Here is a 23,442-nt window from a genome sequence, read left to right on the forward strand (position 1 = left end):
GAGCGTCAGGAAATTACATTTTCTTATTTAACTCCCCACAGAGCTGTGAATGTCTCACACACTCTCACATTTTAGCTTTTATTAATTATTTCACAGAAAAGTGACAAACAGAAATATTGGTATGATTCGTAGTCAGATGATTTGAAGTTGGTCGCTGTAGCTTTCTTGATCGCAGCTCCAAAAATTCCAGATACACCGAGGGACTTTTGTCTAGCTCACTTTACTATCTATTACACAAGCTGTATTTCAGGTACCAGAGACAGTGTGTGAAGGGTGTATTGTAGCTGCAGTGCAGTTCAGACAGGGATGGCATCAATTTGTTATTTAATGATCTGGTCGTAAGTTTAGCTCATTAATAATGCTGAGTGAGGTTTTGTTCTCATCAAAAAGTCTTTGGTTTGTACTGTATGTCTGAAGATCTGGGAGGACCAGTGATGTCTTCCAACCAGCTTCTTTTTCATTTCAGTTGCCAGGTCAACTGATGAGAGAATTTGTAAGGAATAGACACCGAAGCATATATACAAATTCCCATTTTAAAACCTTGATCATTATAGATACAAACACACTTTTAAAATGTGTCTTAATTCAGAGAGCTGCTAACAAATGTTTTGGAGAAAAATAAATTAAACTCCTGGCTTAATCTTAAAGCGAGACTACAGTATGTAACTTTTGAAAGAAGAAATAAAAAAAAAATTCTCTTACAAGTGAAAACTTAAATTCAAATGCACCTTTGCTCAATTCAATACACTCAGGGGTTTTATCACTACAGCCTTATTTGGTCTGGTATTACTAGTAGCTAATGAAGGGCAATGTTAGCCGACGGTAGCAAACTTAAAGCAGTAGTTTGAAATTTTGGGAAATACCCTTCATTGCCAAGAGTTAGATGAAAATATTGATAATGCTCTTATAGGTGTAAGCTAAATATAAAGCTACAGCCAGAAGCCAGTTATTTTAGCTTAGCATACAGAGTGGAAACAGGGGGAGGCAGCTAGCTTTGCTCTGTCCGAAGGTAAGAAAATTCACCCACCAGCTACTCTAAAGCTCACGAATCAACAAACACATCTGGATTGTTAATCTGTCAAAAAAAAACAAAAAAACTGAGGTGTAAAAGAGGTGCTGGTAGGCAGATTTTGCTAACTTCGGACAGAGCCAGGCTAGTTGATTCCCCCCGTTTCAAGTTTTTGTGCTAAGATAAGCTAACTGGCTACTGGCTGAAGCCTTATATTTAATGGACAGGTATGAGAGTCGTATCGATCTTCTCATCTAACTGGTCAAGAAAACAAGTAAGCAAATTTCAAGTTTCAAACTACTCTTTTAAGCTAGATGACTGAGTACATTTACTGACTTTATAGCTCTTCACTACTTGAGTCACTGTTACGCTACAATTTAGCATGTTACGGATAAACATGATGATGTCTTTAAAGCATCTGACGAATTACAATCTTGGGAAATGAGGGCAAATCCAATGTGTAATGATTGTCCAATAATTATCACTTGGGGCCACATTGGCCGCTGTTCAGCAAAAGTTACGTAGTCTCGCTTTGTGGAAGCTTCATGGCCTCGAGGGAGGTGCATGTACACACACATCTCAGGACAGACAAAAGCACACCATGACTTTTAACAATCTCAATACAATTGGAAGAATCACAGTTCACAGTACTTTTGTCAAGTTATTTGGCATAAGGGATCTATATTGAGAAAATAATTTAAAAACAGTAGAAAAAATAGCATTTTGCCTTCTTGGGACCACAACATGGTATTTTCTTATTTTTAATTCTCCATGCATTCACAGATTTCACACAGATACATTTACTCGCTTACACTACTACCTTATTGAAACAGCTTACAAATAAAAACACTATTAAAATGGTGGCCACAAGGCTGTGCAAAAGGGAAGACCTCCAATGTAAGCCCTGCCATCTGTCTGTCTTAGCCATCTCTTGCAAGTAACAAACTACAAAATAGCACCATTATACAGTGGATAGGATTCTTAATACAGTTTTTTTATATGAAACCGTCATGTACAATGAATGATAGCAATGCATAGGTTAACATAAATGGGAGTACTGTTTGATTATACACAGGCAGAGGAGGCAGAGCCAGAGATGAGATGTCTTGGGCGGTTTGTGCGATAAAATGACTGTAAATCCACATGGAGGCTAGAACAAACAGCCATGACTGGCGGTCCTCATGCAAGGACTTCTCAGAACTGGCTTTTCATTTGTGTATGTGTTGTCTGTGTGTGCTTGACCCTTGCTCACAGTTACACAACTCTCATTTACACTGGGTGCTTTGTATGTGTGTTTGTGTACTGTTATATGTGTGCTGTATCTCACATCTCCAGGAGGACTTGTTGTTTTGGTTTGCAATATTTACCAAATCGTTTAATCTGCTTATTTCTCTGGTGGACTTTGCAATGGATGCTGTGGAGTTTTGTTGTACTCTCACCATCATGGCAGATAATGCAGTCCAAGCGACAACTGAAGTAGCAAAGTTCTTGGCCTCCCTAAACTAACAAAATAACACAGGCCAAGATTGATCAATCATTAAACTTCTCCGTCTAAGTGACTATTGTTACAGCCTCTCCGTCTTTTGCTTTAAACTTCGGTATTGGGAGATTCAGGAAGATTTTGTTAGTTCTTCACGAGAACAAGAAAGAAGATTTTACTCTAGTTGATCCTGGTGGGGTTTTTTTAGAGTGCTTATTGAATTGCAGTGACTAAACTTTCATGAATTGGCTTGAACCTTGAACTCAGGCCTCCACTCAGACTCAAATGTTGATCACCGTGTCACTGGAATGCTGACAAAAATCAGATTTGGCCAGGGTGGTGACATGTGAAAAGAATCCAGAAGACAAACATTTCCCTTGATTGTCGCTATTTGACTTATTCCACTCACTTATGCAAAATGAACTTTGAATCCAACGGATGACCCATTTCTGACAACCAAACAAGCACCATGTACTTACTAACCAAAAAACTTGATTCAGTTTGCTTCTGGCTAATGTGATTTCCTATTTTGTACCATCTTGTATTTCTAGTACCTACTGTACGTCCCACCTTCCTCAAAATCCCCTGTAATAGTGCTTGATTTGTTGTTATAGAAGTGTTTGGATTGTGGACTCAGTCCTCAGGATCTCAACACTTCCTGAGACTTAGGAAGGATTTGGATTGGACTCAAACCTTCTAGCGACTCCATTTAGATATAAGAACCCTGCCTTCAGTTACTGAGAAGTAGGGATTTGATTTGGGCTCAAGGAAAAATAACTACAACAACGTTTAAAATCTGATAATGAGCCGCCTGGTCTTTGTCCTTTAAAGCAAACCTTGTTTTACTCTTTTAAAAATTTCCTTGGTAATGCATGGTGCATGAAAACAAACTCCGAAGATAAGATAATCAGATTTTGACTTGGGTAGTAACTGTTAAATGTGACCGGTGATAAAATATCCTGTCTTACCAGAGGAGTGGAATGAATCCACTCTCTCAGAGTAAAAGGATATACCTCCACAAAGTTCAGGGGACAGGATGGACCACTCATTCTCAAGCCACCTGCTCTCTGATTGGCTGAAGCCCAGATCCGTTCCCACCTTTCCTGGAGCCAGGGGTTGCTGCAGCTCACACATGGAGGTATAATAAGCTCTTGTTCGTGTCTCAGCAGCTAAACTAGTCTGTTACATTGCATTAACAAAGAATTCCTCCCGATATGGAATGGTGCAGTGTATAAAATAATCACAAGATCCCTCATCAAACCCTTAAACACCACTTAGCCCTCAGGTTTCAATCATTTTGAAGAGCTTCTCGGACCATTGTTAGCATCCTCATTGTTTTGTTTTACAGTGAACCATTCCACAGGGGTACCGGGTAAGGCCACTCCCTTCTCTCTTCCCAAGTTGCTGGGCATTTGTCCATTCGCTCCTTCCCTACATTCTGTAATTTCTGCCCCCCGTGTTGCCTCGACTTGAGTTTTTCTGATGCACTTCCTGAAATAAAAAAGAAACACATACTTAGACACATGGCAAAGGTATAACAAGGTTAAGAGATGACCTTCTTTGGAAAATCTGAAATCTGCACCAAAAAAAAAACAAAAGAAAAAAAAAAACAGTTGTTGAACAACTGTTTTTGAAAATCTGTTGGTGTAAAATAAACTTGGGCTTGAAATACAAACTTAGTAGCACAATGAGTTGCTAATAGTACATGGCCAACGCTCAGTGCTCTTCAACATTCAGAAGCATTCAGTTGTGCACCACAGAAGTTGACAACAGGAAAGAGGTGCCGAGCAAACCACCTGCCCAAAAGCAAGTACCTTATCTGATTCTACAAATATATGCAGATCAGCTGTAGAATCACTATAGTTTATACAGTATTTCCTAGTCTTGCACAGCTGGACCTATCTCAACAGGCCTGGGTCAGCGCTGGGTGCACCTATCATCACTTTGCTATTGGGGAAAAAACACGCTCTGGCTTGTTTGTATTTCTTTAAACCAATCTCAATCGTCTTGTGCGGCACTAAGCCCAGTATGCAGCGACAGTGCCCCTGCAAAATAGCGTCGGGGGGAACTTGTTTTGGTGGAACATTTGTACGTGGGCAGGCGAGCACTGTAATTAAAATGGCTCGTTGCCCGTGAAGAAAATGCCACAAAAAATAGTAAAAGACCTATGACGACTGTGTGATTGTGCAATCCAAATCTTCATCCAAACTTGCTGCTAGCGCGGAGGCTGTTGTTCCCCGTAGCGAGGGGGATTTTCAAAACATTGAAAGGCAGATAGCAGAAGGGGAGGAAAATGCCGCGTGAGACACACGGCCAATGGTAGGCTTATACCCACAGTCTACATCCAGTGAGTTAGAATATATATTTCCTGACACAAAAAGTGAGAAATATTCACATTCTAGTTTGACTTTAGGAGATATATAAGAGGGTTCATACAGCAAAACCACCGTCGCAACACAATCCACAAATTAATGAACAGATGAGTGGTATGGAAACCACTGCACATGTTGATACACCAAACATGACATGACATGTTTCATCTCCAGACCTTGCATGCGTCAGTCTGTTATGGTGAGATGCCAGAATTTCAGCACATAATGTACAGTAGCAGAGTGGAGATTCTGCCTGGGGAGCGGGAGTGCCACTGGGTCTACCACAAAAACCACTTAGTTCCTTCTCTTGCTAATGGTTTTCTTTTTTGAGAGAAGGGTAAAAAGCATACGGTCGAATCTTAAAAGGATCACACTCTCAAAGGTTGGCAACTCGAGGATGAAACAGAGTCTGCATTTAGACCTAACAGTTTCTTTATTTGGCCAAGAGATTAAGATTTCAGAGCTAAGATTGTGTAAATGAACGTCTCCCATTTCAAATAATGCTTGTTCTGCTTTTGAAAAATCTTAAGAATGTCAAATTAGAGACTATGTGGTTGATACAGGTTTAAATGAAATAACAATATTGATAACAAGACAATGAGATGAAAAGTATCCATTTGCAAGCGTACCTTAAAGGATGAGTGACTATGTCCAGGTAAAGGTCTCTGTGGGAGGAAAATGAAACCACTTAAGTTGGATGGATTAATTTCTCTTGCTATACAGTAAACTGCTAGTAAAGTTGAACCTACTGACTCCTTAAAGTAACAGTTTGACACTTTGAAAAATGTGCTTAGTGAGATGATACCAATCTCATGTCTGTTCACTGACTATTTTACAACAGCCATTAGCTGTTTAGTTTAGCTTAGCATAAAGAATGGAAACAGGTGAAAACAGTGCATGCTCTGACAGAAGCTACTAAAACATCAATACTATTCTCTTTTTCTTTCCACATTTCCTGATGAGTAAACCTTTTTTTTTAAGAGTGTATCTGTTCGGTGCTGTGCTCACCTTCTTGTTTTTTGTCTTGTCTGGTTGCTGTGCTGTCCTACGCTCTGTGCCCTTGTCCACTTTGTGCCCTGCGGTACTAACCTTAGGTGCCCTCGGCATGTCTGTGTGGCGCTGTGCACGCACAGAGCGAGCTGCCTTGCTAGTCTTGGCAGGTGCACAGTACATCTCCAGGCGCCGCAGCTCACAGCTTTGAAAGCAGCACTCGTCCACAATGCCACGTGATCGCCGTGCATTGGGGCCATAGCCTGTTGGTTTACCTGTTTGAGAAGGACAACAAGAGGAGTTAGATAACTGAGGAGACAGAAGAAGATTTGGCAACACCATGGCTGACAACATTAATGGTGAATTTCTGGGTTGTGAATTCCTTCAGTGGTTTTTGTCATTGTCCAAATAAACAGCGTTTATAACATCCATAAATGACCGTTAGCTTAACAGCTGAACCAAGATTGTCTTATCATAGTTTAGCAACCATAACTAGCCACAGCAGGCCTTTCAAGCTTTGGATTTCCACACACGTTGAAGCGTTGTGTACGGGGCTGTAGGAGGAGCAAAACTCTGTAAATAAACAGTGTGGATGATGATTTCTTTTTTTTACCCTCTCCAAAACCAAACATACTCGAGCCAAAGTGTAAGGAATTGATTAATAGTGTGTTTATCTGCTCTGATGCATATTAGCATGCCCAGCTAACTAGCTTACTCCTTACAGTAAAAACCCAGCGTAACTTCTGAGACTAGCGGCATTTGCCTTATTTTGTTGGATTAAAGGTTACTTTTAAAGAAAAAAAAGCCCTGTTCATTACCAGCACATTCCCTGTGAAGTATTTCTATACTGTGTGGAAGCTAGTCTTAGACGGTACTACATCAGAGTGTAGGCTAACTAGCCCTACTGGATTTGGGAAAGTTTAGACTCCAGTAACCCCAGCCAAAATTTGTCGACTGAGATAGCATTACATAGAGAGAACGGCCTTTTCTCTTGGAACGTTAAAAGTGAAACCTACAGTTTGAAATTACAAAGGATAGACCATAAATCTAACCTCTGTCTTGCTTGGCCTAGAATGTATGCTAAGCAGCTAAGCAGATTTATGTAGACTACTGCTGTTTCTTAATTTCCATGCTTTTTACATGTGTCATGAACGGTAAGGTTGCTGACTTTTTAAAATCTGCTATTGGCAGCCAACAAAATCAACGAATGCCAGCAAGAAATGAAGCCTGCTCTTGTCTACTTCTTTCCAAACTCAAGGGCTCATTGTTTTGAAATTTACTAAGAATTGTGGCATTCTGCCCACAACATTGTAAACTGCATATGAACTGTGCGAGAACGGAAAGCTTGACAGGTGTAGCAAATACGGGGCTAGGGCTTTAGCAAATAGTCCATTCATCTTCTATAAATCTGATTTTTTTTTCCCTCGACAATGCCTCAGATCTGTTAGCAGAATTAATCAAACAAGTTGTGGCTAGCGGCCAGGCACTATGCTTGTAATAAAGCAGTATGAACAGCCTCAATAACATAGATTTCTTCCGTGTAAAATTTACAGTGTATCACATTGCACACTGTGGACCCTTTCTGGCAGCTGCTTCCCTGTAAAGGGGGTCGCAGTCACCCAAATGCTGAGAATATCACGCTCAGCCATTTTGGCCCAGGTATCTTTTACACACAGGCTCGTCCAGCGAGGCTAAACCACAAGCCCTCTGGGCCCGATCAACCTGCACAAACAGCCAGGCAGGCTTTGAGGCCGCACCCCCATTGGCTATGCCCCACTGTTCATTCACATTTTCATTTGACAGAAGCCTGAGCACCCTGAAGGTTCACTCAGGGAACATGGATGTAGAGGATGGAGGTATGATGAAGGTACTTTTTACGCCAAGAAATGACCATAAGGTAAAGAGAGGAAGTCGGGGCAGGCAGAGGTGCAGTGGATATTGTGTTGTTGTAGTCTAATTTAAATAGGTAAAAGACCATTTAAAGGTGTGACACACAGCTTTTTGACTCAATGACCACATAAAGTTACCATGACGCCAATACTCACTTCCTTTTTCAACTCCCTTACCCCCCAAAGCCCACCCTCTTTTGGTGGCCTTTAGAAAAACTCACCTTGAGCAATATAGCCCTGATGGGCTTTTCCCTGTTACCAAATGAAATAATAATAATTTAATATGGCATTTACAAGGAGGAAATGCCTTTCCCTCTCAGAGTTAATAGCTCTTGGCTCAGAAGCCTGCCAGTGCTGACAAAGTGCATTAACTTCTGTTCTCCGTCTGCCTTGTCCTGACAATGTTGTTTTGGACAGAGAGCAGCTTTCATTCAGAAACAGAAGCATCTTTCTCCCTGGACCCCCAGACACAAAGCAGAGGTGAAGCTAATGGAGGTGTGAATGAGAGGGAGGAAAAAGGGGGACAATAGAGAGGCTTTCATGTTGCACATCAGGTAGAATGATGCTAAAAATACACTGTACACCTGCATTATTTAGGGAACAGAGGAACTAGATTTACCCAGATCTCAGACTCCCAAAATAAATGTGTTAAATGAAATATCTAAACTAAAAAAAATCTTAATTTAGCTTTTGACATCTGTATTTTTATTCAATTGAGATTAATTGACAGGCATCTTTTATAGCCAGGCATTCCACTGTGTTTTTCATGGTAATTCTTTTCTGTGCTTTCATTTGTCTGAACAAACAAAATCTGCTATTTCTCCCCTGTGGTGTGTATCAGTAGGACCAGCCTTGGCAGTTATAATAACACCTGATGTCAATAAATTTTGAGAAATATGACATTGAGCCATGGCTGGCGATTATATAATGGCTACTGAAAGCCAAAAGAGGGGCCATGCCTCCTTGCCTGGCCTGTTTTCCAATCTCTCCCAATAAGGCCTTACAAATTAACGTCCGCTATTATTCTGAAAATAGCTTGCAACCCTGCTGCAAAAACAGCTGGAAGGGAGAGAAAAATCAGCTGGCACCGGTTGAAGCATGTAGGATAATCAGTTCGGGCAGGTTGGGGAAAAACAAGCATATAATAATCAGGTCTAAAAGCTTTGGAAGGTTTTAAATGCTTCAATTCCATGGATAACTGCTGTAATCCCTCATAAACAAAGAGTTGTTTCCTCTGACTGTTGTTAAACAAATAACAGTAAACAACCTTTTCTTCCAGTGCTTCCCTCCTCATGGCCTTCTGCTGTTTGAAATGGATGCTGGGAAGAGGATGCAGGGATCACACATGATGATGAAGGAGAGTTTCAGGATAGATTAAAAAGCATGTCAAGCACGTTTCAGCTATCATTACAAGGTAGAGTACAGCTGTGCCCAGTTAATTTTTGTGTATTTATAGTAATGATTTATTTCCGAGGAGAAAAATGGTAAATATACAATTTCTGCACAGTTACAGTAGATTTACTCCACTGTCAAAGTTTGTTATCAAGTGTGGAATGGGCTAATTGTTGCCCCTTGCTCATTCATCCACACAGCCTTATGCTGCAGAAGTCTTTTGAAAAGACATTTTGATATGTTCTCGCATAGTCTCTTTTTTCCGTAACTCTCACTCGCCTTTGAAATAAATTGTATCTGCTGTTAATCCAACCTGTCTACAGCCGCTTTCCTCCATGAATTAGCAGGTTACAAGCTTTTCAGAACCACCTATAAAGAGTATTAATTTAGATGTTAATCTGTCAGCACCCTTCTTAATTGAAAAATATTCAGCTACCTTCAACCTGTCAGGATTTAGGTTGTACTAAGCGTTTGATTGGATGCCACTGCATTACTCCAACTAACATCTTTAATTTGATGTTTGACAGGCTCACCACACATAGTGTTCATTCCTCTTGTCATGGTTCTGAGTTTCAGTCTGCTCATTCACCCTTTTATTCATTCAGTCCAGTAGTTATTACATCTTCTAATTCTGCTGTCATGAAAACCCTGCCTCTCCAACCTGCCTACCATTCCCGCTTTTGAAACTCCTAGAGGACCAACTCTTTTTTAAACAAAAAAAAAGTGTGAGTTTCATGTCCTGGAAGTTTCCTTCCTGGGGCTTTTGCTCAGGAGGGGAAGTATCCAGATGATTCCAGCCAAGGTCCTAGCAGTCATGGAATGGCCTCAACGCCATGTCCCACAAACAACTTCAGCGTTTCCTAGGATTTGCCAACTTCTACAGATGCTTCATCCAGAATTACAGTTCCACGGCTTCCTCCTCACATCCCTTACCTCCTTTAAGAGCCCCTTCTCTTGGTCTCCCTCCACAGAGGTAGAATTTCAAGAACTCAAGTGACGCTTTGCCTCTGCCCCCATTCTCACTCTCCCTGATCCCTTTAGGCAGTTTGTGGTGTAGGTGGACACCTCTGAAGGTGCACCCCTGCATCTTCTTCTCCTGGAGACTGTCATCTGCAGAAAGAAATTATGACATAGGCAACTGGGAGCTGCTGCCAGTTAAGTTGGCATTTGAGGAGTGGGGACACTGGCTCCAAGGGGCAAAACTCCCCTTTGTGGTTTTGACTGATCCTAAAAGTCTAGAATACATATGCACCACCAAATGGTTGAGTTCCCGCCAAGTCTGGTGGGCTTTGTTTTTTAACCGCTTTTGTTTCACTCTCTCCTACCGCCCAGGTTCCAAGAATGTCAAACCTGACGTCCTCTCTCGTCAGTTTCAGATGAAGGAGAACCCTGCAAAGACAGAGGGGTTACTTCCCCCATTCTGTGTGGTTGGAGCTCTGATCTGGGACAGGGTAAGTTCAAACAGTTTAATTATAATTTTCCTGTACCCAGTAACTTTCTAGATGACCGCCTCTTTGTCCCTGATCATCTCCACTCCCATGTCCTCCACCCTGGGGTGCAGCGCACATTGGCCCTCCTCCGTCAGCAGTACTGGTGGTCCCCCATGGAGGAGGACACATGGGAATTTGTGGCTGCTTGTCCCATCAGCTCACAACACAAGTCTTGCCACCAAAGCCTTGCGAGTCTCCTCCAACCCCTGCCAGTACCTCATTGACCCTGGTCCCATATATCCCTGGACTTTCTCACTGCTCTGCCCCACTCTGAAGGTATGCCATTCTGTTTGTTATTGACCACTTTTCCAAATCTACACACTTTATTCCTCTGCCCAATCATCCCACTGCCAAAGAGACTGCAGAACTATTGTTATACCATGTTTTTCGCCTGCACGGCCTCCCCAGAGTCCTTGTCTCTGTCCGGAGGCCCCAGGTCACCTTCTGTTTCTGGAAGGAATTTTGCAGGCTTCTGGGGGCTTTGGCCAGTCTGTCCTCGGGGTTCCACTCCAATGGCCAAACTGAACAGAAGGACCAGGTGATGGAAATGGCCCTGTGGTGCGTCACCTCTCATGTGTCTTCCTCCTGGGCCAAGGAGCTATTGTGGGTCGAATACGCCCACAAGACTCTTCCCACTTCCACCACTGGCCTGTCCCCCATCCAGTACTCCTGAGAGGGTGTAACCCTTCTGTCCAGGTATTCATTAGACGCTGCCACCACACCTGGCTCAGGGCCTGCTCCACTCTTCTCCGGACCTCTGAGAGGTACCTAAAGAGCGGCCAGCCAGAGGCGCTCCACAGCACCACGGACAGAATTTGGCTCTCTACTCAGGACCTACCTTTATGTTTAAGTCCCGAAAGATGGCTCCCAGATTCATTGGGCCATTCCCCATCTCCAAAGTCATTAACCCTGCAGCGGTGCACCTGCACCTTCCATGTCCCTTAAAGATCTGTTCCACATTCCACGTCTCCGGCATTAAACCAGTCAAAGAAAGCCCTCTATTCAGTCCAGTTGTTCGTGTGTACATGTTCTAATTCTGCTGTCAATTCAAACCCTGCCACTCCCACCTGCCTGCCTTTCCCGACAGTAGAATCACCCGAACTGCGCCTTCTCCCCACTCACCTGCTCACCTATTCCCTATTCCCTCATTAGCTCCTTAGTATATATACTGGTCCGTTGCCAGTTGCTCTGTGCGAGATTGTCTTCGTGCCATGTGCCTTAGCTTTCCAGCACTCTGTTCTTTGCCTGCCTGTTTTGAATCTGATCATGTTTTAGACCTTGCCTATGTTTTCTTTGGATTTTGCCTCAGCCCGACCCTTTGTACTTTGTTTGCCTGCTTGGATTTTTGTATCCTCATTTTTTTTTTTTTTGAGTATGACTGTTTACTTTTACATCTGCCTCCCGAGTCGTGCTCTTGTGTCCTTTTTCTGAGAACCGTGACACCTCTAAGGAACGGAGAGGGATGGCTCGATTCCCCCATTCCAGAGTGGTACAGAAAGCATCTGAGTTTTACAGCTTGGTCATGGTCAATAAAAACCAGTGGATTCTTGGAGCCGGTGCACTGCTCTTCCTGCAAAGTGTCAGGCAGTTTACAGCTGGGCAGGGACTATAAGAGCTGCTAAAGTACTGGAAACTACCTCTTTATCACTGGTACCACAAAGAGTTTATGGCACGAGTGAAGTGTTCCTCACATTACTGTGTGTGTGACACCAAAATCTTATCCAAATGTATTCCAACTAGAACTAAAAGTGCTGTTCACGACATTATCAATGTAGATAAAAATTGATTTATTGAGGGTAGATTTTTTGGAAATTATTCAATTATTTAAAAAAGAAAAGATCACAGGGCTATTTCTTCAGCTGATTTTGGAAGTGTTTATAAATGTATTGATGTTCATGTTGATTACCTTTGATAGTTCTTGAATAAACTGGGACAAAGTTATGAATAATAAATTCCTCAAGCAAGAATGTACATAATGGGTGGAATAAAGTTGTTTTAGACAAGGTTGTCCTTTGTCTCTGTCCGGAGGCCCCAGGTCACCTTCTGTTTCTGGAAGGAATTTTGCAGGCTTCTGGGGGCTTTGGCCAGTCTGTCCTCGGGGTTCCACTCCAATGGCCAAACTGAACAGAAGGACCAGGTGATGGAAATGGCCCTGTGGTGCGTCACCTCTCATGTGTCTTCCTCCTGGGCCAAGGAGCTATTGTGGGTCGAATACGCCCACAAGACTCTTCCCACTTCCACCACTGGCCTGTCCCCCATCCAGTACTCCTGAGAGGGTGTAACCCTTCTGTCCAGGTATTCATTAGACGCTGCCACCACACCTGGCTCAGGGCCTGCTCCACTCTTCTCCGGACCTCTGAGAGGTACCTAAAGAGCGGCCAGCCAGAGGCGCTCCACAGCACCACGGACAGAATTTGGCTCTCTACTCAGGACCTACCTTTATGTTTAAGTCCCGAAAGATGGCTCCCAGATTCATTGGGCCATTCCCCATCTCCAAAGTCATTAACCCTGCAGCGGTGCACCTGCACCTTCCATGTCCCTTAAAGATCTGTTCCACATTCCACGTCTCCGGCATTAAACCAGTCAAAGAAAGCCCTCTATTCAGTCCAGTTGTTCGTGTGTACATGTTCTAATTCTGCTGTCAATTCAAACCCTGCCACTCCCACCTGCCTGCCTGTCCCGACAGTAGAATCACCCGAACTGCGCCTTCTCCCCACTCACCTGCTCACCTATTCCCTATTCCCTCATTAGCTCCTTAGTATATATACTGGTCCGTTGCCAGTTGCTCTGTGCGAGATTGTCTTCGTGCCATGTGCCTTAGCTTTCCAGCACTCTGTTCTTTGCCTGCCTGTTTTGAATCTGATCATGTTTTAGACCTTGCCTATGTTTTCTTTGGATTTTGCCTCAGCCCGACCCTTTGTACTTTGTTTGCCTGCTTGGATTATTGTATCCTCATTTTTTTTTTTTTTGAGTATGACTGTTTACTTTTACATCTGCCTCCCGAGTCGTGCTCTTGTGTCCTTTTTCTGAGAACCGTGACACCTCTAAGGAACGGAGAGGGATGGCTCGATTCCCCCATTCCAGAGTGGTACAGAAAGCATCTGAGTTTTACAGCTTGGTCATGGTCAATAAAAACCAGTGGATTCTTGGAGCCGGTGCACTGCTCTTCCTGCAAAGTGTCAGGCAGTTTACAGCTGGGCAGGGACTATAAGAGCTGCTAAAGTACTGGAAACTACCTCTTTATCACTGGTACCACAAAGAGTTTATGGCACGAGTGAAGTGTTCCTCACATTACTGTGTGTGTGACACCAAAATCTTATCCAAATGTATTCCAACTAGAACTAAAAGTGCTGTTCACGACATTATCAATGTAGATAAAAATTGATTTATTGAGGGTAGATTTTTTGGAAATTATTCAATTATTTAAAAAAGAAAAGATCACAGGGCTATTTCTTCAGCTGATTTTGGAAGTGTTTATAAATGTATTGATGTTCATGTTGATTACCTTTGATAGTTCTTGAATAAACTGGGACAAAGTTATGAATAATAAATTCCTCAAGCAAGAATGTACATAATGGGTGGAATAAAGTTGTTTTAGACAAGGTTGTCCTTTGTCTCTGTATCAGTTTTTGTTAGTGAAACATTAGCAACAAAAATTAGAAACAAAAATATTTCTCATATTTTCTTCTGAGGTACATTCTTTTTCTTGTGTATAATGTGAATGCCAACAGGTAATAGTTTTGACAAAATCATTAAAGCTTAAAAAATAAAAAATAAAAATTCCTGCAAACTGTTGATCACTTTGTTAATTTTGTGTTTTGGTCCATATTTATTCCTGATGAAGGAAAACATCAGTACAAGTGACAGTACTCAACAGTGTGCAGGATGCCTTGGTGGCCAGTTGGTATCTGTCACAATATATCACTATATCAAGGGGGGTTAGACGGAGTTGCCCCTTTTCACCATACCTATTTTTGTTGGCAACTAAAGCATTAGCAATAGAAATTACAAGGAATAAGAATTTAACTGGAGTTAAAGATTTTTTATTGGGGTCTTAAACAGGATTATCCTTGGTCACTGTATCTAATCTTGTGGAAACATTGGCAATAAAGTGAGAAGAAGTGATCGACAATGTGCAGGATTGTTTGGTTCTTTTACAACTGGAATGCGAACTGCAAGAAAATTTAAGAGACAGCCTAAGGTGAAGAAGAAAGAATGCCAAAATAGTCCAGGATATCATCTATAAATCTTGGTGATCTGTGCACTAATGCAACTAGATATGTCCTCATTTTTCTTTGTAGAGGTCCAACATTATGTAATTGGGTTAAACTGACTGAAGTTTTTTAAAAGGTAGAGTAGTGTTTAGTCCCTGAGTGTCCTCAAATCCCTCAATTCTCAACTTCACCTAATATACAGATCTAAATCTGGAGGATGCCTGTCTGTCCTTTTCATGAGATGCCTCTTTGTTCATTTTAGCTTTAATTCACACAAGGGTCGGAGATTTTTGGTTCAGCTCATAATTGGAAAATGACACCTTTTTGCAGTGACAGAGAGGACACAGGAGGTCTTTCTTCAGATTTTGGTGCCTTCCGCTGTGTGCTCAGGTTCAGTGTAAAAGTGGGGAGGCGAGGGGAGGGGAGGGAGGGTGTCCTGATCATCCAGTAATCCACATAATCCCCTGCTGCTGAGGGACAAGGCCTAGCTATGTGTGTGTTTGAGTGTGTGCATGTGTGCGTGCATGCATGTGACGTGCTGTTTACACATTCTACCTCTCTCTCCAGTTCTAGTAGCTTTGAATAAAATTGACAGGGAGAGAACACTGAAGAGAAAGTCTCATCAATGGCTGCTAAAAAAGCAGTTTTCCTCCCCTCTCCCCTCTCCTTTCCACCTTCAATTCACATGCCATAAATTCAAGCCAAAACACCTAAAAAAACAATTACCATGTTTCATATTTGGCTGCTCTTTTTTTTATAAGAACTTCATGTACCAGCAGTTAGGTCTTGGCCGAAACCGATGGATTATTCCATCTTGTTGTAATTCATGAGAGTTTAAGCATCATTCATTTCGCAGAAATCAACAGTAAGATTATATATTTCATGCTCACTCTAGAATAAGTGAGAATATTTCACCATGAACTAAAAGAGACTTAGGACATGGAGCTACTTAGCACTTACACTTTAGCCAAAAATACTCCCATAACAGATCTGATTCATGGAATGAACATCCCAGTGAAATCACCCCACGGTCCTGCCTGCTAAAGCATTACAAAGACAACTGAGGATTTCTAGGTCAGGCTAATAATTGGAAAAACTGACTACAGTTGTGGATTTTTTTTCTGTTTCTGAGACCGCAGTTTGTTTCATTACCTTAAAAAAAAAAAAAAAAAAGAATTTCCACCAACTAGTATTTAGCATTTCTGTCAGGGTAGGAAATCTGCAGTCTTCACATGCAAGTGTGCTACTTTACTGGTGAAATGCGTAAGGTGGATTGGCAAAAGCACTCTCTGCACAGAAAGCCCACTGTCGTTGCAACACTGTCTCTGGACACATTATCAATCAGAGGGTTGCCAAGTTCAACATGGCCAGACTGGAGGGGAAGAGTTCAGGGAAAGGAGCACGCCTCCTTTGGCCAAGCTGTTATACTGCTGTGTCCTATAGACGACAGAACCCAAATAGATTCTCCAGATATTTTATGCAAACAGCCCCTGGTACATGTGGCGACTGAAGGAGAGAAGAAGAAAAAGGAATGACAGCGAGAATATGAGTGAGCAAGAGAAACCGAGGAAGACAGAGAACAGCATATTTTCCAAGGCACAGCACCCTGCTGCTCAAACCTCATCATCTTTTCAGAAAAAGGATGGAGTGTTCGTGAAATACACCTCTTTTTCAACACAGGAGAATGTGGCATTGATAGATGGATGCTGTGCAGTTCAGTGACTGTTCAGTGCAAGGTAATGCAGGAAAGAAGGAATAAATTCCCCCTACCACGAAAGGGTCTGTTCCTGTTTAAGAAGTGTATCCTGCATCAGGATTCATGAGTTATATTGGCCTCTTTTCAACACGTTCTCTCAAGATGAATATGGACAGTAGTGCTAACTTAAACATTTCATGAACTTTTACCAACAGCTGCAGACATTTCTTTGAACCAATTCACAAACCTTCAAATTGAGAAAACATTACCAGAGGATCTACTAGTCTCTCAGGATTTGATCATTTAATTAAATAGAAACTTTGACTGCACGCTGAAGCTACTCAGAACCAAATAGTGGCTGATGCCTATTGAGAAATTGAGCTTGCAAGAAAAATTCAAGGTCTGCATTTACTAAAATGTAATATTTGATCATGTAGCCCATAAACTTCCACTGTCTCTCAGCCTAAATGGACAGAACATGGCCATTTGTACAAGAGAAGTGCTGCAGCAGAGAGAATCAAAAGACCAAAAAGTCTGAACTGGCAGAAAACTGGCAATCGAGCAGGCTGTCATGACCACTTCACAGCATGTGGGTGTTGCCAGCAGCATCTGGACGAACAAGACTCGCAGCTTTGCAGCAGCTTGGTGGCTCTCCAATAGCTCTCTGGCAAATGCGGCCCAAAGGGCCCAATGCAGAGAATGATGTTGACTGGTCCTGGAAAAGCTGCATGCAGGGGTGGAGGAATTTGGCAGAGGGATGGTAGGGAGAAGCAGCAAGGTGCATGGTCACCCTACTGCCAGACAGAACGCTGATATTGGATGATTTTGCAAAAAATGTTAGTACTTTCAAAGATATTTTTGGGCCATTCTATGCGTACGATTTAAGATTATTTAATTGCACAGTGCCTTACCTTAGTATGGTTAATAGTATGGCTAATGTTATGCAACTGAAACACTTGGTTAAGGTTAGGGCAAGGGTTAGGGTTAGATCAAATATCGGTGTGTGACTGGACACGACCTCTGGTATCACACCCATTCACAGTCCCAACTTCCACACCTTTACTTCGGCTACATATAGGTGCTTTCTTCATTGGTATTAAGAGTTGACATTGGACATGGATTGTGTGCTGCAGAGTCATGCAAATATAACTGCAATTATCAGGCATACTGAGCTTTGCATGAACAAGATGAAAGCATGCAGGCAGTTGACCTAAGAGGTCTGTCGGCCCAGTCCAGAAACCCTAGGAATTATGCCCATAATAGACAACTCTGCACCACAAGTACAAATTTTTGATCCAATTCCAATGTTCAGTGTCAATGCAAGAATTAGTGTGTCCTTTATGCAGCAAGGCACATATGGATGATATGAAGGTGGGGATGGTGGATCCGTATGTCTGACTTCCAGGCAGGAGACCAGGGTTTGTGTTCCATGACAGACCTGCATTTAATGTTTCCATTTTTATTAGCCACAACCAAGTATTTTTACTTGCCTAACCTTAACCATATTTCATTTATCATAAGCACAATCTTTACCTATCTTTAACCATACCATATGCAGTTATGCACAGATATTGTAAACGGTGTGAAATCTAAAAACATTCCGACTCGAGAGTAAAAGAAAACTTTGTCACTGCATGTAATCTGGGGTTTTGCAGAATTGTCCAATGTCAGCGTTGTTGTCTGGGAATAGTGTTACTTGATCAGAGCTCTGGGATGCTACAGCATGCTTCCTTGCCCAAAACAACCTCCTCTGAGGCAAATTACAGCCATCGTCATATCTCATTTGACTCAAGAGCACAATGTTTGAGCACATCTTCAGCTCTTTTGCAAATGGAGAACATTGTTGCTACCATTACAATGTGCTAAATCCTGCACCAGGTAACATAGACACTGGTATCATCAAGAGCAAAAATGTATCAGAGCAGGACAGGTCATTGATTCGACTGAAACAGAGAGGCCCAAACAGTCATTGTGGCTTTGCAGAAATATCAAAGACAAGTTTGTGAAGTTCAGAGACATAGGACGGCAGGTCAAATTCTCAAAAAAACCTTTGCAGAAGCCATTTTGTGATGCACACATTTGCTATCTCAAACAGCATGACAGGTTGTCCTGATGAAGTGACGAGGTAGTGCATCGAAGGAGTGGGCTGAGGAGCCAATCAGTTGCAGACAGTCAAGGGCACCACATGCAGACATTTGCAGTTTCCAAACAAATTGGGAAGCAGAGGGTAAACCAAGCCATCAAATCACTATATATAATTATTCAATATGGTCTTATTTTGGTCTTTTTTCCACAACATTTAGACTATACTGAGTCAACCAAGGTGGTACGTTACACTAGGAAAAATATGACAAAAACCTTCAGACTGTGTGCCAAGATAACTTACAACTTATTAGCCAAAATTGAATTAAATATAGCCTCCCAAAAATGGGCCCAACATTTTGTTAGAGACGTGTAGTAGCAATTCCATTTTTGACAAAAATAAAAAATAGTTGTAATTTCACAAAAAAATCAGTCACATCATTTTTATATGAGTACATCAGGAGGAGTAGTAAAACAGTCACTCCTGACACAGCTGGCTTGGAGCTACTTTTTTTTTTTTTTGAAAAACAGAAATGGTAATCCAGCAGTAGCCTCCTTATAAATGAGTTCCAGATAGGAGTGCTGCCTGTGAATACTAATAATCTATGGTCTGTTGTCCAGTTTTGAGCCATGCCAGCAGGGAGGCTCCACGGATGGCATAGTTGGGTTGGTTGTCGCACCACTTTGGCTCAGACTGAAATATCTCAACAAGTATTGAATGAATTGCCAAGAAATTTGGTTCACATATTCATGTTCCCCGGAGGATGAAACTTAACCACTCTGGTGATTGGCTCCCCTGACGTTTCCTCTAGCGCCACCATGAGGTCTTGTGTGAAATGTCACGACCAATATTAGATGGATTTCCATTAAATTTCTCTCCCTCAAGGTGATTTGTAATAACTGTATAGCCCTTAATTCTACCTCCATTATCAGGTCAAAATGTTTCGTTTGTCCAGTACGTGTTTGTCCACGTTTATGATCAAACACCCGCAAAGCTAATGACATTCCAGTCGGCCTCAGCTGTTCTGTCTGTTCGGTGCTAATACGCAAACGTTAGCATTCTAACGTGCTAAATTAAGATGGCGAACATGGTGAACATTACCTTCTGAACATCAGCGTGTTTCCACATTCATTGTGAACACGCTAACATGCTGATTTTAGCTTTAGCTCAAAGGCCTACTGTTCGCAATGTAGGTCTCACAGGGCTGGTAGGATGGCTGTAGGCTAATTTCTGATTATCTTACCGGTGGAATGCACTATCTATTTTGGGCTTTTAATGGTTTTAAAATTGCATGAATTCACACTGGCCACTACTGCATTATTCCCACCGCTGAACTGAGACTTGGATTCAAAGACTGCACCCCTCCTGGCCCCTAATCTTCCATCAGCCACCAGGTTCTCGAGAAGGTGTATCTACAAACCATTCCAGGTTCAGGTTAAGGTACAGAGCAACCAATTACTGAAAAAGAGAGAAACTGTAAATGCACTATAGATGCCGCTGATTTCCCACAGAAATCTTATATCTTCTTCTTTTTGAAATTGGCAGCTGACAAAGTCTACCACATGTGGAAAATCTTTCATAACATTGGGACTGAACCAAACCTTTAATAATGGATCGTTATGTCAAAAATGCACAGGAGTCAGAAGGATGATCAGTTATTAGAAAAGTTTTTAAAAAAATGACTTTTGGTGGAGATACAACGCTCCTCGTGGATTAATATGATAATTTATTAAATCGATGGATATCCGCCAGAGAAATGTGAATAATGAGGTTATAAACTTCAGCTCTGTGGTGTTTGAGTCATATATACTGCTAATGTACAGTCACAGTGCTTGTCTCTGACAGAAAGATCAGGATACACATCCTGAGAAACATTGGCCGCCGGTGGAACATAGCACCTAACCTCTGTAGCTCCATATATCCTGTGCTGTTCTGGGCTAGGTTGTACCCTTAATGGAAAAATTTGAGATTTAAATCCTGGATTCTTGGTGGAGGGTTTTCTTTGGGTAGCTTTTCCCTTCTCTGGTGGAAAAAAGAAAAAACTTCACAGCAACATTTAGTTTCTACCCCTCCTCTTTCTTAGAGATAGTCAGCCAAATTCCACTTAAAGCCCTTTGCCCATGGGCAAAAGTGTGATTTGCCACCAATAATACAGTTACTTGTCATTATTCTACGTTTCATTGGGGTTTCTTGTTCAAAATCTGGGCTACAGTCCATAACTGAGAGTCAAGCATTGACACAAAAGGATGAATGTGAGCTTAAAGAGAAGATGTAACAGTGGAAGAGGAATGAATGGAGGAAGAAAGAGAACATTTATGCAGGAAAAGTCAAGACAAGATGTCAAACTGGCTGCTTTTTTATTTATGAGCTTGCTGGAGGTGGAGAGCTCTGGGACAGATACAGCCAACCTTTATGAATAAATAAAAAGGTGCACTTACTGAAATAAAAGCCTCTCTCTCCACACACAAACTGCAGCGTGTCGACCAGCTCCGCCCCGCACAGGGTTTCTGGGCCCGCCCCTGTTGCCGTCGGAGTCAGGGTGAGGACGCACAGCAGTAGTGAGAGGGTGTGGCTACAGGAGATACAGCACATCGCACTCTGCGCACAGGGAGAGAGAGGGAGAGCTTTAACAATTTCGCTGCTGCCAGGCGGAGCATCATCCAAGAGAGCTTTTCATCTGATCACACATTTAGGCAAAAAACTAAAAAAATGAAAAAAAAACAACAAACAAACAAAAAAAACGCACTTTCAAAGTCTGTTTTCTTAATACACTGCTAGCTACTGAGCAATGCCGCTGTGACAGTTGTTGGCTCGGTGCCTTGCTCGACGGCACGTCAGTAGTGGCAATATTACACATGAGATTGAAACCAGCGAGCTCAAGGCTTTTGCTTTCACATCCAGCCTATTCCTTCTGTAAAAAAAAAAAAAGAAAAGAAAAGGGGAAACAAAAAAAGAAATAAAAGTGGCCGTTGCCACGGATGGTAACTTCACAGGCTTCTGCAGGAAAATGTATTACATCCAAACTTCCACTTGATGCCAGCCTCAACCACTCATACAGGAGGGTTGAGCAGCTCCGATGCTCCGGAGCGCCTGTGCGCAAGCGAGCGGAGCGCGTCCAAATTGGAAACAGACTTTTCTCCTTATCATCTGGCCACTCAGTGCACATTAATCCGCGATTACATTTAAAGATCTATCGTTAACGACCCGTCGGTAGCGAGGAGTCGGCGCTTCCCCCGGTGCCGAAGCGCGGCTGTCGGCGCACCGTCGGCGCACAGAACCAAGCTAAAAGTGGATTCCGAAGGCAAAAAGCCGAATAAAAGATACGACGAGCGCCAGGGATCTTTCCCATCCAAAATGTGAGATGGAAAACGGCTCTCCCGCCAAACCCAGCGGAGGTAGCAGAGTCGGCCAAATACACATAATAAAGAGAATAAACATAAGACATTATCCATCTACATCACAACCCCAACCGCACGGTCCCGACGCCCATAAGCACTTCACGTTGAGCTCCCCTCTCCCTTAACCCCGCAGCCCCAGGTTAGATATTTAGCACTTAATAATGCAGACTCAGCAGTAATTACTTTGAAAGTTGCAGAGCTGCATTTGGGGCTTTCTGGTGAAAAAGAGCGCGGGGCGCGCGGAGACGGCGAGGATGAAAAAGCCCATTCACCCGGGCAGCGAAACTCCCGCACGATGCATGTCGAGATTTCCAAAAAGAAAAAAAAAAGTAAATGAAAGCGAGAGGGGGGCAATCTCTTATTATCTGTTGGGAAAGAAAAAAAAAAAAAAAGCAGAAACAAAACAAAAACAAAAACACCAAAACATGCAGGACAGTTGCTCACTAACTGAATAAAAAGGATCAAAATCCGAATAAATCCACATTCATCGTGCATTTCAGAGCTGCAAAATATAAAGAAGCGATTCAATTCCCCTTTATTGTTTCGGGTTAAACTAGGTAAGGATGCTCTGTGCAAATAGTGAGGAATCAAGGTGATAATCTATAGTTGTCAAAGGAAATCAGGTAAGTTACCTTGAAGACATCACATAAATGCCACTGAAAGGAAAGAGCGCTAGACATCCCCACGGGTCTCCGCAAGTCAAAGCCCGGCGAAAATGAACTTGTTTGAAGTCATTAAAAAACGGGGAGAAAGAGGATGAGATGCGGGCAATGTCACATCTCAATATTCCGACTTTGTTCCATTGCGCAGGCTCGTTTTGGAGAAGTGAGATTTAGCGAACAGGAGACGGATTTAGAGAGAAAATCCCTCACATTTATCTACATTACACAGACATTTTCAACAGGAAACAGCTGGGGCAGTATTTGCCTCCTACTCGTCCTAAGTTATTCATTAAGGATTTTGGGCACATATTCAAATAACGTCATTTCTCTCTTTTTTTTTTCTTTTTTTTTTTTTTTTCTCTTCTCAGAACGGGATTGAATTTTGATCTCTCTAAGACTTGGTTAGTAGTTCAGATCAAGATAGAAAAAGCGCTGCTGTCCCACTAGCAGCAGCTCGCACTCATACAACACGGGGTTTTTTTTTTTATTGTTTTTATTTATTTTTTTTTTTTTTGCGCAGAAAGCTCATGGAGGAGAAGTTAAAGACGAGCTGGAGCTTATGATACGACCGTTGGTTGTTGTGCGTAATTTGGCACTGCGTAATTCAGCAGCCAGTCCATCCAAAGTGTGATCTGATCAAGGGTAAAATAAATCATTAAAAACGCTTTTCCACTTAGTCAACACAGTGCTACTAACACGAACAGCTAATAAAAAGCTTAATAAAAAAAGCTGAATACATGTGCACTGGAGTGAATATGGAAAAAATG

The 23,442-nt window shown here is 42.2% G+C and overlaps 1 protein-coding gene across 2 annotated transcripts; it reads right to left on the bottom strand.

Moving 5' to 3' along the window:
• Positions 1 to 1,182: 1,182 nt before the first annotated feature.
• On the bottom strand, positions 1,183 to 22,911 carry igf1 (insulin-like growth factor 1). Of its 2 annotated transcripts, XM_040145823.1 has the most exons (5): positions 22,646 to 22,911; positions 21,054 to 21,213; positions 5,870 to 6,126; positions 5,491 to 5,526; positions 1,183 to 3,980 (listed from the first exon to the last, which is right to left on the bottom strand). In XM_040145823.1, exons 1-5 carry the CDS (start codon positions 22,691 to 22,693, stop codon positions 3,921 to 3,923), a joined length of 561 nt encoding a protein of 186 aa, XP_040001757.1. In that variant the 5' UTR covers positions 22,694 to 22,911; the 3' UTR covers positions 1,183 to 3,920. The 2 variants fall into 2 exon arrangements, with proteins under 2 accessions (XP_040001757.1, XP_040001749.1); XM_040145815.1 differs by lacking the exon at positions 1,183 to 3,980 and having other exon boundaries at positions 4,131 to 5,526.
• Positions 22,912 to 23,442: the final 531 nt, after the last annotated feature.

This window comes from Xiphias gladius, chromosome 2 (genome assembly GCF_016859285.1).
Source record: "Xiphias gladius isolate SHS-SW01 ecotype Sanya breed wild chromosome 2, ASM1685928v1, whole genome shotgun sequence".
NCBI classification, from domain to species: domain Eukaryota; kingdom Metazoa; phylum Chordata; class Actinopteri; order Istiophoriformes; family Xiphiidae; genus Xiphias; species Xiphias gladius.